The 13,889-nt window shown below is 39.6% G+C and overlaps 2 protein-coding genes across 12 annotated transcripts in view; both read left to right on the top strand.

The window, feature by feature from the left end:
- Positions 1–13,889, top strand: part of LOC115427645 (protocadherin alpha-C2-like) — a 159,913-nt gene that overhangs the window by 121,918 nt on the left and 24,106 nt on the right. For 8 of the 11 annotated variants that reach the window (XM_030146276.1, XM_030146280.1, XM_030146278.1 and 5 more), the window contains exon 2: positions 10,005–10,031. The exons of the other annotated variants lie outside the window; for them this stretch is intronic. In XM_030146276.1, the coding sequence (XP_030002136.1) occupies positions 10,005–10,031 (27 nt within the window). The remainder of the gene's footprint in view (positions 1–10,004; positions 10,032–13,889) is intronic. 11 annotated transcript variants of the gene reach the window in all.
- Positions 217–2,242, top strand: LOC115427660 (protocadherin alpha-5-like). The gene has a single exon (XM_030146297.1). The coding sequence runs from the start codon at positions 621–623 to the stop codon at positions 2,118–2,120; it is 1,500 nt and encodes a 499-aa protein (XP_030002157.1). The 5' UTR covers positions 217–620; the 3' UTR covers positions 2,121–2,242.

Here is a 13,889-nt window from a genome sequence, read left to right as displayed (position 1 = left end):
GCTGGGTTATGAAATGCGAGTCTGAAAAGTATTTCTTACCTATTTATTGGAATCTCTTTTTTGTAAGTGAGCTGGGCGCTCAGTAACAGTGAATAGAATTGTAAATTCGTTGCGGTCGTATTGTCTTGAAGTTTGTGTTCACAGTATGCCCCCTGAGCCATCACTGTGCTTACGGATGCTGTACTTGTTTATTCGTTTGTGGCCTTTTCTTCTTTTGTCATTGCCTTTACTGGAAATTGGTTGCATTCAACACTGTTGACTCATTACCTTTTATTTAATGAGTGCACCCATGTTATCCAGTTTTGTTTGACTGATCTGTCATTTGATTGCAAATTGATAAGAAATATCTGTTATTAGTATATTTCTCCAAAATGACCATAGTCCAGTAGCTTCATCGTCACTTTCCTTTAGTTCTCGCGCTTGTTATTTAATTTTACCACAAGATGTCGCCGTCAGCTCAGGGTGTTCTCACTTATTTCTGTGCCATGCTCCTCCCTTTTACTGAATTCGAGGTTTGTAATGCTTTGTTCGTCTTACCGATGTGAAAGGCTCAAAACGTATCTGTACTTGAATAATGTTACAGCTGGACAACAATTTTTGTGATTAAACCTGCCGACAGAATGCACAAAGGGAATGTTTTCCGGCATTGGATTTATTTTCTGATCCACTTATTTCACATATGGAGTATCGCAGCAACGCAGATTGTTTATTCTGTTACGGAGGAATCGAGCCCGGGCACCACTGTGGGGAATCTGGCAAAGGATTTACATCTTGATGTACAGGAATTGGAAAGCCGAGGTTTTCAGATTTCAGGACCTAATAAGAAGTACTTTGAAGTCAACGTTAAGACTGGGATACTTACAGTGACAGACAGAATAGATCGAGAGGAGCTCTGCTCTCGGAACGTGAAGTGCTCTCTGGAGGTGGAAGCTATTGTGAATTCTCCGCTGAATCTCTATCGTTTTGACGTTAAAATTTTGGATATAAACGACAATGCGCCCACTTTTAGGATACCAGGAATAGTACTGAATGTGTCCGAATCAGCTTTCCCTGGTGAGAGATTTACTCTACCTAACGCATTTGATGTAGATGTCGGAGGCTATTCACTTAAAAACTACAAGCTTAGCCCAAATGAGCATTTCACACTGGATGTACAGAATGGTGGCGAGCAGACGATGTCTGCTGAAATGGTACTGCAGAAGGCGTTGGACCGCGAGAAACAGCCAGTTATTAAACTAACACTGACGGCTGTAGATGGAGGGAAACCTCCAAAATCTGGCACTTTACATATAACCGTTAATGTGCAAGATGTAAATGACAATATTCCAGTTTTTGACAAGTCGTTGTATAAAGTCGCGGTGCCTGAAAACGCCCCGAGAGGTACAAGCTTAATTTCTGTGCATGCTCGGGATTTGGATGAAGGTCTTAATGGAGAAATAATATATTCTTTTATTAACCACGACAATGACGACAACGTTGATAAATTTGTCATCAATCCCACTACAGGAGAAATTACAGTAAATGGTGGAATAGATCATGAAAAAAACAATGCTGTCGAAATTCGCGTTCAAGCAAAAGACAAAGGATCAAGTCCAAGAGCCTCTCATTGTAAAGTACTTGTTGAAATCACGGACGTTAATGATAACCCTCCTGAAATATCTGTAACATCTTTGGTCAATGTGGTTAAAGAAGACGCACCCCTGGACACAATGGTTGGACTTATAACGATTAAAGATGACGACGCAGATAAAAATGGCGTTGTTGATGTTAAAATAGTTGATTCTGTGCCATTTAAAATTAAGAATACATACAAAAATCATTATTCATTAGTCGTGGACGCAGCGTTAGACAGAGAGCGTGCTTCTGCGTATAATGTAACAATAGTGGCCTCTGATCAAGGGACCCCATCTCTTTCAAGTACAAGTGTCATCACTGTACACGTTTCTGATGTCAATGACAATGCACCTAGTTTTAAAGAGCCTGTACTCAACATTTTTGTGAAAGAAAATAGTCTTGTGGGCGCTCCGATCTATACAATGACTGCAGATGACCCGGATGTGGATGAAAACGCCAAAGTAACTTATTCTGTTGTAAGCAATAATAATAAAATAATGCAATAGGGACGATTATAAACATTAACTCAGAGACAGGAGATATAGTCAGTTTACAGTCTTTTAACTATGAGGAGTTAAAAACGTTTCAGTTTAAGGTTCAGGCCACAGACTCTGGTGTTCCTCCGCTCAGCAGCAATGTCACCGTTAACGTTTTTATCCTGGATGAGAATGACAACAGTCCCACAATCCTGGCTCCTTATTCTGAACACGGTTCCGTTAACAGTGAGAACATTCCCTATTCTGCTGAAGCGGGATACTTTGTGGCAAAGATCAGGGCCGTAGACGCAGACTCTGGATACAATGCACTGCTTTCTTATCACCTCTCTGAACCCAAAGGAAACAGCCTGTTCCGGATCGGAACCAGCACTGGAGAAATCAGGACTAAGAGAAGGATGAGTGACAATGATCTGAAAACTCACCCCTTGGTGGTGTTGGTTTCTGATAACGGAGAACCCTCCCTGTCAGCTACTGTGTCTATTGATGTAGTGGTGGTTGAAAACACAGCTGACATCCAGACTCAGTTCAGACATGTACCCATAAAGGAGGAGAGCTTCTCTGATTTAAACCTGTATCTGCTGATCGCCATTGTGTCAGTGTCCGTGATCTTTCTGCTGAGCCTCATCACTTTGATAGCGGTCAAATGTCACAGGACAGACGGCAGTTTCAGCAGGTACAGCGCCCCCATGATCACCACCCACCCTGACGGGAGCTGGTCTTACTCTAAATCGACTCAGCAATACGACGTGTGTTTCAGCTCAGACACACTGAAGAGTGACGTAGTGGTTTTCCCCGCCCCGTTTCCACCTGTAGATGCTGAACTGATCAGTATCAACGGAGGAGACACTTTTACAAGAACTCAGACTTTACCCACTAAAGAAAAGGTAAGAGCGCTGGGTTAGGAAATGCGAGCCTGAAAATTACTTCTTACATATTCATTGTAATCTATTTTGTAAGTGGGCTGGTTGTTTAGCAAAAGTGAAAAGACTTGTAAATTCGTATGGTTTCGTGGCTGGTAGGTGCGAAGTACATCCATATTGTGCGAGTCTGCCAAAGGCTCATTCGCTGTCCTTGGTGCTGAAATTTTAACAGGCTATTTGAGTTTCCATGTCACGTTTGTTGGTGTAAACTAGTAATGTCACGACAAACAAAAAGAGGTGATACAAACTTAAACTAAGTTTCATATTTATCTATATTAATTCACAGCCAAACATATTTAAAATGTGATGACGATTAACATTTACCTGCATCTTTTGTTATTAATACTGGAAGTACACTGGTCTTCAGTTATGTTCGTAGGCTACCCCTCTTTGTTGGTACAGGAATGCGTGAGTCTGTATCGGCATTGTGTGCCATCAATGTTGATTGTTAACTGCCTATAAATGTTGTAATCCTCCTTCCTTTTACCGTATATTAATGAGTTGGTTTTCAAGGCTGTAGCGGGCTTGTGTGTATAAGAAACTATGTTGTCAGTTGATGTATTATTTTAGTATGACTCCAGCCTTGGTAACTGAACCCTGACACACTGTACTGTAGCCTGTATCAAGAACTGTTAGTTTAGTTTGTCTACTAGCATAACTTCGAGCTAAACTGAGACAATGTATTTTCTACCAAACCTAAATTTATGCGTTTAGTGCATCTGAGGCGCTTATTTGTTCACAAGCAAGCTGTAGGTAAAAAATACTTCCTTGAGTCAAAAGGGGAAAATATGTTTAAAAAAAAAAAAAAGGCATAATTGTCATCTCTTTATGGAATTTTTTTCTATATTTTTCCACTTTATTAGCAAAGCAATGATTAGCTAAAGTCAACTAAACTCAGCTTTGGAGGACATAAAATGTTTGTGTTTTGAGTAAGTTTATAGCCTTGGATGCGACGTGGATATTTTGAGCTAGCTACATGATCAAATAGTCACCTGGAACATACTGGAACTATTCAACATTTCTCAGAGAAAATTCAGATGGATTTATATGCAATATTACCATGTATATTTTAAAAGCCGAATATATAGGCTTAGAGATGTTAGCTGTGAAATAGTAGAGGCCAGGCCGTTTGATAAAAAAAATATAATAATTAGGCACCTCCACATAGTAAGAAGGCTCTTGGGAAGTGAAGTGAATTTAATGAATGAACAGGGCTCGTTCACTTTTCTGCAGAGGTGTCAAGTAACAAAGTACAAATACATTGTCATCTTATATAAGTAGAACTTTTGGTTATCTATACTTCACTGGAGTAATTATTATTCATTCAACTTTTCATTTCTACTCCTTACATTTTCACGCAGTTATCTGTACTTACATTTTAAAAATAGCCTTGTTACTCCTATTTCATTTCAGCTTGTTTTCATTCCAGCATCGCATTGTTCAAAAAAAAAAAAAAAAAAGAAAAACAACTATCCAGATAAATCACACCGTCCGAATAGAGCAAATTGGATTGTGGTTGGATGAGAAGTATAAACATATAACATTCAGACATTTTGCACCATTCCAATACTTATATTCAACTAGTCATCACATCTTCCACTCCACAAAACACATGTTAATGCTCAGTAATATACAAATATTCTTCTTTAATACATTTGCTTTGTACTAAAATGTGCTCATTTTCAATGGGCATATATGCAGCTGAAACAGGTAGCTTAGTGCATCACACATTTTTCATCATTAACATTTTAATATAATATTATAGTCATCATGAACTTCAGAAAAAAAAATTTTGGGAGGTGGGGTAGTGCACTATGGGCCCCTGTGGCGCCGTCTAAGCTTTTGTTATAATGGCATTTTTCCCCCTTACATTTACTTTTATACTTTAAGTAGTTTTGAAACCAGTACTTTTATACCTTTACTTGAGTAAAAAGCTTGAGTTGATACTTCAGCTTCTATGGAAGGTTTTAAAACTCTAATATCTATAGTTCTACCTGAGTAATGAATGTGAATAATTTTGACACCTCTAGTTTTCTGTTACTGTTTACATGTTTCGGAGGTCTGGATATTCACATACATGTACGCTGAACAACAGTGTACACACTGTCTGTTCTGCATAATGGTATTTCTGGCATTGCACTGATTCCAAATCGTGTAAATAAAAAGTGTCAAGGTTTCTTCATCTGCTTTTTATGGAATTATCTGATCAAAGCACTGTGCTCAGTTCTGTCACTGATTGCTGGAAGGTATATTGCAATCATTTTGGTAGAAGTTGCAGTATGTTTCAACTTGCGCTGTGCTGTATTGAATGATGGAATGTAAGTCTGTACTGAAGTACAGATGTTAGAAAATTTCCTTAAGTAATTTGATTTTTCAACACTGCATACTCATGGGCACATGTTGTACTTTTTAATCCAAACATATGTTCTGTCATTTAAAAGATTTTTCTCCTTTTATGTGTAGTGAAAATCACAACTGCTGATTGTGAATGCTTATTATATAGGCTACAGAAGTATTGATTTATTTTTTTTTATGCATAAGAAAAAAGCAGTTTCTCTCAAAATCAAGCTCTTAATCTGAGATAATGAAGTTGGCTTTTTGAGATACATGGTTCTGGAGGGTTAGCAGAAATATTAATCCAAACATAATGTTGACAAGGACTATCCCTGTCAGCGTTACTGCACAATAACTGCATTCACTATTCATACTTTAATTGCGTTTTGAGTACATTTTGCTAATAACACGAAACAATAATTTTACCTAAATAAAGTCTCTGGATTTTCTGGATTATTCTTATCAAGACTTTTTTGTTCTGGTCACATGATGTCCCAAGTGAATGGTAGATACTCATTGCAAACCTTGCCTTGTTCATGCAGTGTACATAGGTATGATGGAAAAACTAAACTAATCCATTAACAAAAATGGTTTACTAAACCTTTGTTCACCTATGTTTATGTTATGGGATGGGGGGTTATGGTTTCCTTTTGTGGCTAATGAAGGCTGGTAACTTATCAAATGATGTCAAACGCTATGTGGTCTTCTGTCTGCTCCACTTTGTCCCTGTGGTGTTACAGTCAACATGGAACTGCTGTCTTTTTTCATGGTGGGGAAAGTTGTTGTAGTTTAACATGACACAGCTGGTCTGTAGCTACACACTCTGTAAGCATATTTGGTCTCCTCTTCTTCTATTGTAACTCTTTTGTGGTAGTTCTCCATTGAAACTTGAGTCTACCATGACTCACTATAGTAATTTTTTAGTGATTCCCAAAGGAAGTGAAAACAGTCAGCTTTATGGGTCTGTCAAAGTCCTTTTCTCTAAACAAAAAATGACATACACCCAAAGCTTCTTCTTTAAATATTTATACTGATTGCACACAATACTTTTTTAATGGAGTACATTCTTAAAGATTTTAATAATATTAAATGAAGTAAAATGAAGGAGCTAAAATCTTCTCTTCTCTTCTCTTCTCTTCTCTTCTCTTCTCTTCTCTTCTCTTCTCTTCTCTTCTCTTCTCTTCTCTTCTCATGAATTCAGCCACTATGAACTGCATTATTTACACTTCTCTACCATGCAAAATATCTATCATAATAATAACAATCTTTTCTACCTTAACCTTCCTGGAAGGACATCTATTTAGGATAATATATGACAACACCTGTGAAGGTGAATCACGGGTGTCAATGGGCTATTTAGCTTTAAAGAAACAATTTTCACTATGTTTAATCCACTCACACATCTGAATTTCTCTCTGAGATTTTTAACACTCTCTCTGGACACAAACTCTCTATTATTTACAGCTCCAGCTTTCATTATTTTTGGTGTACGTGCCACCTAGAATTATTACTTCAACAGTTACTCTTCTAATCTTTGCATCATAGCATTATTTTGAATCAGACTCCTGTGTAGGCTGCTGTGCCATAGTGACTTGCAGATAAATGAGACAAGAACAAGCCAAGAGGAAAAAGCAGAGCCTTCCTGCTCAATTAGCCACCTTTTTCCTTGAAATTGGCTCAATAAAATAGTACCTGGATGGAAAGCAGTTCTAGTTTTTATTTTAAAGAAAAACACAAATTATTTCTATTTAATATATACCAATTCCAAACTCAAAATTGTAAAGCTTACTAATGTAAGTGTCTATTTTATTTGTATTTCTCTCATTGACAGATGAATATTCTCTTTGTCTTTCCTTCACTGCCCTTTAAAACATAGCCTGCACTATGCTCCCTTTCTCTTCCTTCATGCTGCTAGCCTTTCTCCCCTCCCCCGCTTCTTCACCAGATTTCTCAGAGGAGAAGGGGAGCAGCTGAGAGAAGTGACGGAATTAACGTCCATCTCTGAAGACATGTGTGCTATCAGCTTTAGGGCGCTGTAAACACGATCTAATATATGGTGATTAACATCCCTAATGTGTGTAGTGAGACCATCATTCGCTCATGTAGAATAAGGCAGAGCTGCATGTGTCTTTAATTGAATATATCACTGGTTAATCTAGTGTTTATGCATATTTGTGTGACATACATACGGTAGTACTCTATGTCTCTGAACTGGTGGGGCGTGATCACAGAGGCTGTTCTCGGAGATGCTGAATGCTCTGTGGGTCCGAGATGCTTTGAGTCACTCAGACGGTATGACCTCATTTCAGGGAGTGGTCCAACACAAACAGTCGCGGTCTGATCTGTCAAATCTCTGCGTTTGGCTCGTCAAGTGTAAAGGAGGCTGAACAAGGCTTTGTGTGCATTCAGTCAGACTTTGCCCGTAGTAGGCAATGCGCAAATGCTACGTAGCTTCGAAGTGGGTCAGCATGTGATTTAAAGATGGCAGCCGCTACATGCGCCATGAGAATGAACCTGTGTGGGAAAGCTGCTTTGCAGTTGCTGCCACGTATTACTGATATATGCACAATCTACCCATGCTCTGGTTTCCTGAAACAACGCCTGGAGCCTTCTCTCTGCGAAAAAATCGGTTCAGTATGTGTTCTGTATGCTGCAGTTCTCAGTGAATGTGAGTGAGAGAGGGGGGAGGGGCAGGTAATTTTCCGCTACTTGCTGCAGCAGCAGCAGGGAGCTTCAGTACCGATGGAGGTATCAGCTGAGCCCGGCTCAGCTCTCCCTCCTGTTCTGTTCTATTCTGCTCTGCGGCTGGGCGGGGCTGACAACACCTTGTGTCAGTCAGAGCTAAACCAGCTGGGCGGACTAGAGGTCAGCGTGGATGAGAAGGAGAGCTTTTATCCATGCACTCATCACAACACCATGTGTTAGTGCTGGTGTGTTAAAGCATTACAGAATATTTCGTAGAACTGCACGTCTATACATGTTTGTAAGGACTGTTTAATCAGTGCAGATTACACAATGTACTAACTGAAGGACTATTTTAAAGACATGTTTTGCAGTCATCTGCTGCGGTTGATGACAGTGTTGTATGAGTGCTGAGTGTGTCTGCATGAAAGCTTCCCTCAGTGCTTCCAAATGCATTGCATTATTGATTCCACAGTACATAAGCTGAGCTAAGTGGTTCACAGTTCATAGATTGCAGTCCTACAGATACAATATTTATCTCTACCTCATTTTGTTGAATTATATAGATGGGTTAAATAAAATGCTCCAAAATGATTTCATATGTTGACATCCTGATAAGACAGGCACATTCTCTCTTACTTTTATTTCTGTGTATCACATACGTTTGTCTCAGTGAGGTTATACATAGCACTTCCTGTTTTTCTCCCTTACAAGGGCGTGTCTTTTGTGCGAGTGAGGTTAGCGCTATCTGGGGTTGCCATGGAGACTGTTCTGAGCCATAATGAAATGATGAACTAGTCTGTTTCCAGGGAGCTGCCAGTATGTACCCGCCCCCACCCAGACATCTATCCCAGCATGTGATAAAGGCAAGCCGGAAGGAAGCAGGGTGGACACAATGGGAGACTAGAGAGATAGGGAGAGACAAAGAGAGAGATGCAGACCTAAGACATAGAGCATCAGGCACAGAAATGCCATGTCAGAGTATATGTAAAGGCGTAGAGCAGCCAAGAGGAAAGCATGTGAAATTAAAGACTTGCTTCCATAAAAGGGGGTTTTAGAGGAAGGCACAAATACAGCAGTGCAGATTTGAGCCTTGAGCATTAGATGGTGAGAAAATGGGAGCTTCTGCGGATGAGATGAGCAAAAACATATTTAATACATGCCCTCCAGCTGAGTGAGAACATCACAGGATTACAATTGGTCACAGATAAAAGGGAAAAACTTATCATCATCCCTTCCCGTCCCTACTTCCAGCAACCCCTCTCCCATCCTTGCACCTCTTGGGATGTGGTTGAAGCCATTCGATTAGCTTTGTCATGCTCACAACCAAGGGTCCCATCCTCTTCCATCCAGTATGTATACAAAGCCAGGGCATCCTAAGAGGGAAGTATCCTAAGCCAGCCTGCATTTCCTGATAGCTTTGTTCAGTACCACAACAAGAATCTGTTTAATTTATGCACAAACTGAATCAGGACAGCCAAGGAACTGTTTAACCCTTGCTGGGCTCTGGAGGGAGGGATTTGTGCTGTTTTTAGCTCTGTTATGCCCTTTATTATTGAAAGCAAGGTACACAAGGGATCAACACAAACAAACTTACCAAGAAAATGCCTTCTCCACCTTAGTAAATGGATTGTTTTTATCATGGGAGTGTTTAGAAAGCATAAAGTTCTTGTGTTCAGAGAAATTATCATAAAGGAGGGTATGAAAACACAGTTTTTCTGCATTAAAAACCAATACTCCAGATAAAACTCTGTATTTACTTAGCAGTTTCTGATATCTGCCAGTGTTGCTGCAGCTTTAATTTCATTTGATGTGAAAGAACAAGTTTATTAAAATGAGAAAGCACATTATTGCACCTTAACTGTGATTACATGTTCATTTGATACGATTCAACAGTAACGCAGAGAAAATATGCATGAGCACAGCTGACATTTTTCTTCTTTTCTTTTCTTTGTAGGCAGCATTTTCCACTATGCCCCTTCAAGTGAGTACCCATCTAATAAATTTACAATAAATTCATATTGTTTTGATGAAAAATAAATAAAGTTCAAAGACTTGCCTTTGAACTGATTAGAGGTAGCAGTATTGTACATTTTTCCATCCAATGTTTATACTGCTCCTTCTTGTTTCACCTCTGGATGGGGCCTTGCCTGATACTTAATCCACTGTGGTCACCGTGAGCGAAAATGAAAATGTCTGTGCCTTTTGTCCCTTTTTCTCTCCCTCCCTCCCTACCTACCTCTCTCTCTCTCCCTCCCTCCCCAACATACACACACACACCCACACACACACACTGACAGCGAGGATTATGTTTTAGCGCACTGGCTTAATGAGAGTGCCTGTGTGGATGGGCATGGGGTTGATGATCATGTGTTCAACCCTTGTACTACCAATTTATTCCAACAGAGGGACCAGTTTCACTGCTTCTCCACCTCTAATCCCATGAGCACAGCCTCTTTGCCACTCTCATGTTTGCTGTGGGTCTGGCAGTGACGTTTACCCACTAAACAAGGTCAAAAAAAAAAAAAGAAAAAATCACATAGCAGTTGAATTTCTAAGATGATTGCATTGTGCTATAATAGTTCCATATCTTCTTAAACTGTATTTATTCTGTATACCCTGACCACACCCATCAAGACACTGAGATTAATTTAGATCAGGGGTCACCAACCCTGGTCCTCGAGAGCCACTATCCTGCATGTTTTAGATGTATCCCTCTTCCAACACCTGATTCAAATGATAAGCCTATCATCAAGCTCTGCAGAAGCATGATAATGACCCACTGGATGTGCTGGAAGAGGGAAACAGCTAAAACATGCAGGACAGTAGCTCTCGTGGACCTGGGTTGGCCACCCCTGATTTAGATGCTTATTCCATTCATGTTCTAACTGGATATATCTTCATGATAGTAACTGACAGTCATCATTTCTGAATATCTTATTAATTTGCCAAATATGAATCTAAAGTAACTTTCCTTGGCACCACACACACATACATCCAGTCTTTCGGCTCTTTGGGATATGGCTGCGAAGACATGTCAACTGTTTTTCCCTCTCAACTTCTCTGTGAACTAGCATCAAATGAAAGTATTTTAAATGACTGTGGTATTTAACATTGACAAATTGAACACTACTGATATAAAATGAAGACAGTCTGGTCTTTTTGATGGAAGTGAATAATAATTTTCTCTGAATGCTGTGTAAGGCACTAAAAAGCTTTGTGTAGCACCTGTAGTCACTACATCTGTTTATCAAAATCCCCACATTTGAGACAGTCAAATCACACCTATGGAGACTTACTTTTGATATTTGCTGGTTATAATAATATATAAATATTAATGATATGTTAACATTTTGTTCATGTTTTAACTTTAAGGTGATGTAAACAGTTATTCTTCATGATATTTTAGCCCTGACCCCTTTTACTTTGGATATGACAACTTACTAAGTAAAAAAATAGGGAATTCCATAGGCTCAGGGGAGGGAATATAAATGGGTTTTAGACTGGCTGCTTACACTATTAATGAGGTTGAGGTTCTCAGTGAAGAGAATGTTATAAATGTAGTGGCTATCTTGCATTTTTAATAGAAATGGAGGGTGTTAATAGAATGAACAAAAGGGGGTCTCATTTTTTAAACGTCTTTCCCACAGCCCTAAATCCACAGTTTTTCTTTTCCACCTACTTTTTCATGTCTGTAAAAGGCATGAGATTATTGCATTTGTGCTTTAGACCCCTGCATGCCCCCCAGCGAACTCTCAGCTGGAATAGTAGATGTCTAGAAAGGAGGATGCATCTGAAGATAATCCAAGGTGGAGACAGAGAAGAAGAGGGAGAAATTAATAGAGGGCTTGATGGTGGTGGTGTGGATTAGAGAGGACTTGGGGGAAGGGGGGGGCATAAAGGTTAAATCACTTGATAAAAGCTGGTTGGAATGCAAGGTTAAGCTTTGGTACGGTTCAAATAAATCCAAAATTCTCCTTTAAAATCATTATTTACTGATGCGTAACAGGCGTATGTCTGCCAGTGGAAAAATGGTGATGGCTTTATCTACCTCACCCTTGAGTGAAAATGAAATAATCCTGAGCTCTGCGGCATGCAATTAACTCCGAGCAGATGGGAATATTTTAAACAAACAGGTTGTGAGAGAGTTGCGTCCCCACATACATTGTAAAAAAAAAAAAAAAAAAAAAAAAAAAACCGGAAGGTTAAGATGAATAAAGCAAATGAAAGAAAAGTGCAAAGGCTTAGTGTAAATCCATTTCTGTGGGTGTAATTGATGAGATAAGCGACGCGTCTTTTCATGTTTTGTGTCACAGCCAAACATAGAGGTCCAAATGTCCCAGCGGGAAAATCTTCTAAATGTCACGGGTAGCGTGGCCAACCATGCAGACCTATCTGAGGCTGCTTTCGCCTGGCTGAAAAGACTTTATCACTGCTGTTTACTGGGATGATAATATAGCAAAAGACGCCAGTGCCAAATAACCCTTTAACACGTTTTGCATGTGCCACCAGGGTTGGTGAAAGCAGTCATTTGTTTGTGTGACGACATCTGAAATACTAAATCTGATCTTTGCTCGGTGACAGCACCTACAATTTCATAGTGATGCGTTCACTAGTGACTGACACAAACTGAGTCTTTTATAGCCACATTAGTAGAAGAGTTGCTGTTTCTTCCTTTAAGGGACATTTGGCTGCTTCATCAACTCCTCATACCGCCACCTCCTCCTCGTCGCCTTGGAGTGTGAATAGTCGCTCTGTATCAACCCGTACACTAGCAGCATCCCAGTGACTCACTGTCTTCTCTCCGTCTCCCGCGATGCCAAGCGCTGTCATCGCCGTGGGCAGACCGGGCGTGGGTGCGAGTGGCTGCGCACCGGGAAAGGAAGGAGATTAAGTGGGCGGTGGACGTACATCTTGGCCCAGTAGCCGGGGTGAAAGATGACTTAGGGTCTCGCAGAGCTGTGTCTTTTCAAAGAGAGCGGAGATGAACATACTTTTAATCTTTAACAAACGCCTTTACTGTTAGATCGGCGGTGCGCACTGTTGACTCTTTCCAGGAGTTTGTTTTCTCTTTCGGCTTGAATTTGTGTTGTTGCAGTCAAGGCAAAATCGAACAGTGCAGCTTTCCTTTGTTATTAATTCAATTCAGTTTAATTTAACCCATAAAGACCCAAAACAGCCACCGGCGACCAAAATCATAGTGATCTAAAAATGTTTAATACATGTTTATCCATTAATCCTATCAATATATGTAAATAATTGGTGTAAAATGCAGTTTGTCATCGTTTCATGGTCATCAGATATGACCCATTTGGACGTTCAGAGGCTCCATAGTGAACGTGGAAACACCGTCATCTTCTACAGCATTGATCCACAACTAAAATCCGTGGAGTTTCATAAATGACAGTGGATGGCTACACTCGGTTTATAATTAAAGATATATTTTGTTGAAAAAGTCACTCTTTTCTAATTTTTCCCTGATATGATAACCTTGGAATAATCTCTGATCTTTTATGAACATCTACACGATCAGTAAATTAAATATAGGGAAAAATACATGACTTACGCTGAAACATGCAAAATACAGATAATATTGTAATAAATGATGAGAAAATCCCTTAAGAAAGATGGAATAGAGAGAACAATTTATTTGGGAACTGATACAAAAGTAGCACTGGGTCTTTGTGGGTTAATTTAATGTACGAGCCAAGAGAGGAGTGATTTGATCTTTTATGTCTGCGCCTACTAAACTGTACCTGTGCAAATTGATCTGTCCTTTAATCGAAGCGTACATTGTGAATTCTTCAAAATTTTCTTTGACATTTTAAAGCCTGCAGATTTA

This window comes from Sphaeramia orbicularis, chromosome 10 (assembly GCF_902148855.1).
Source record: "Sphaeramia orbicularis chromosome 10, fSphaOr1.1, whole genome shotgun sequence".
In the NCBI taxonomy this organism is placed as follows: Eukaryota; Metazoa; Chordata; class Actinopteri; order Kurtiformes; family Apogonidae; genus Sphaeramia; species Sphaeramia orbicularis.
Note: the sequence above shows the minus strand (reverse complement) of the source record. Positions and strands in the feature narration are given on the sequence as shown.

Excerpts from the sequence above, each read along its gene's own strand:
- LOC115427660 (XM_030146297.1), top strand. The coding sequence starts at position 621 with ATGCACAAAGGGAATGTTTTCCGGCATTGGATTTATTTTCTGATCCAC.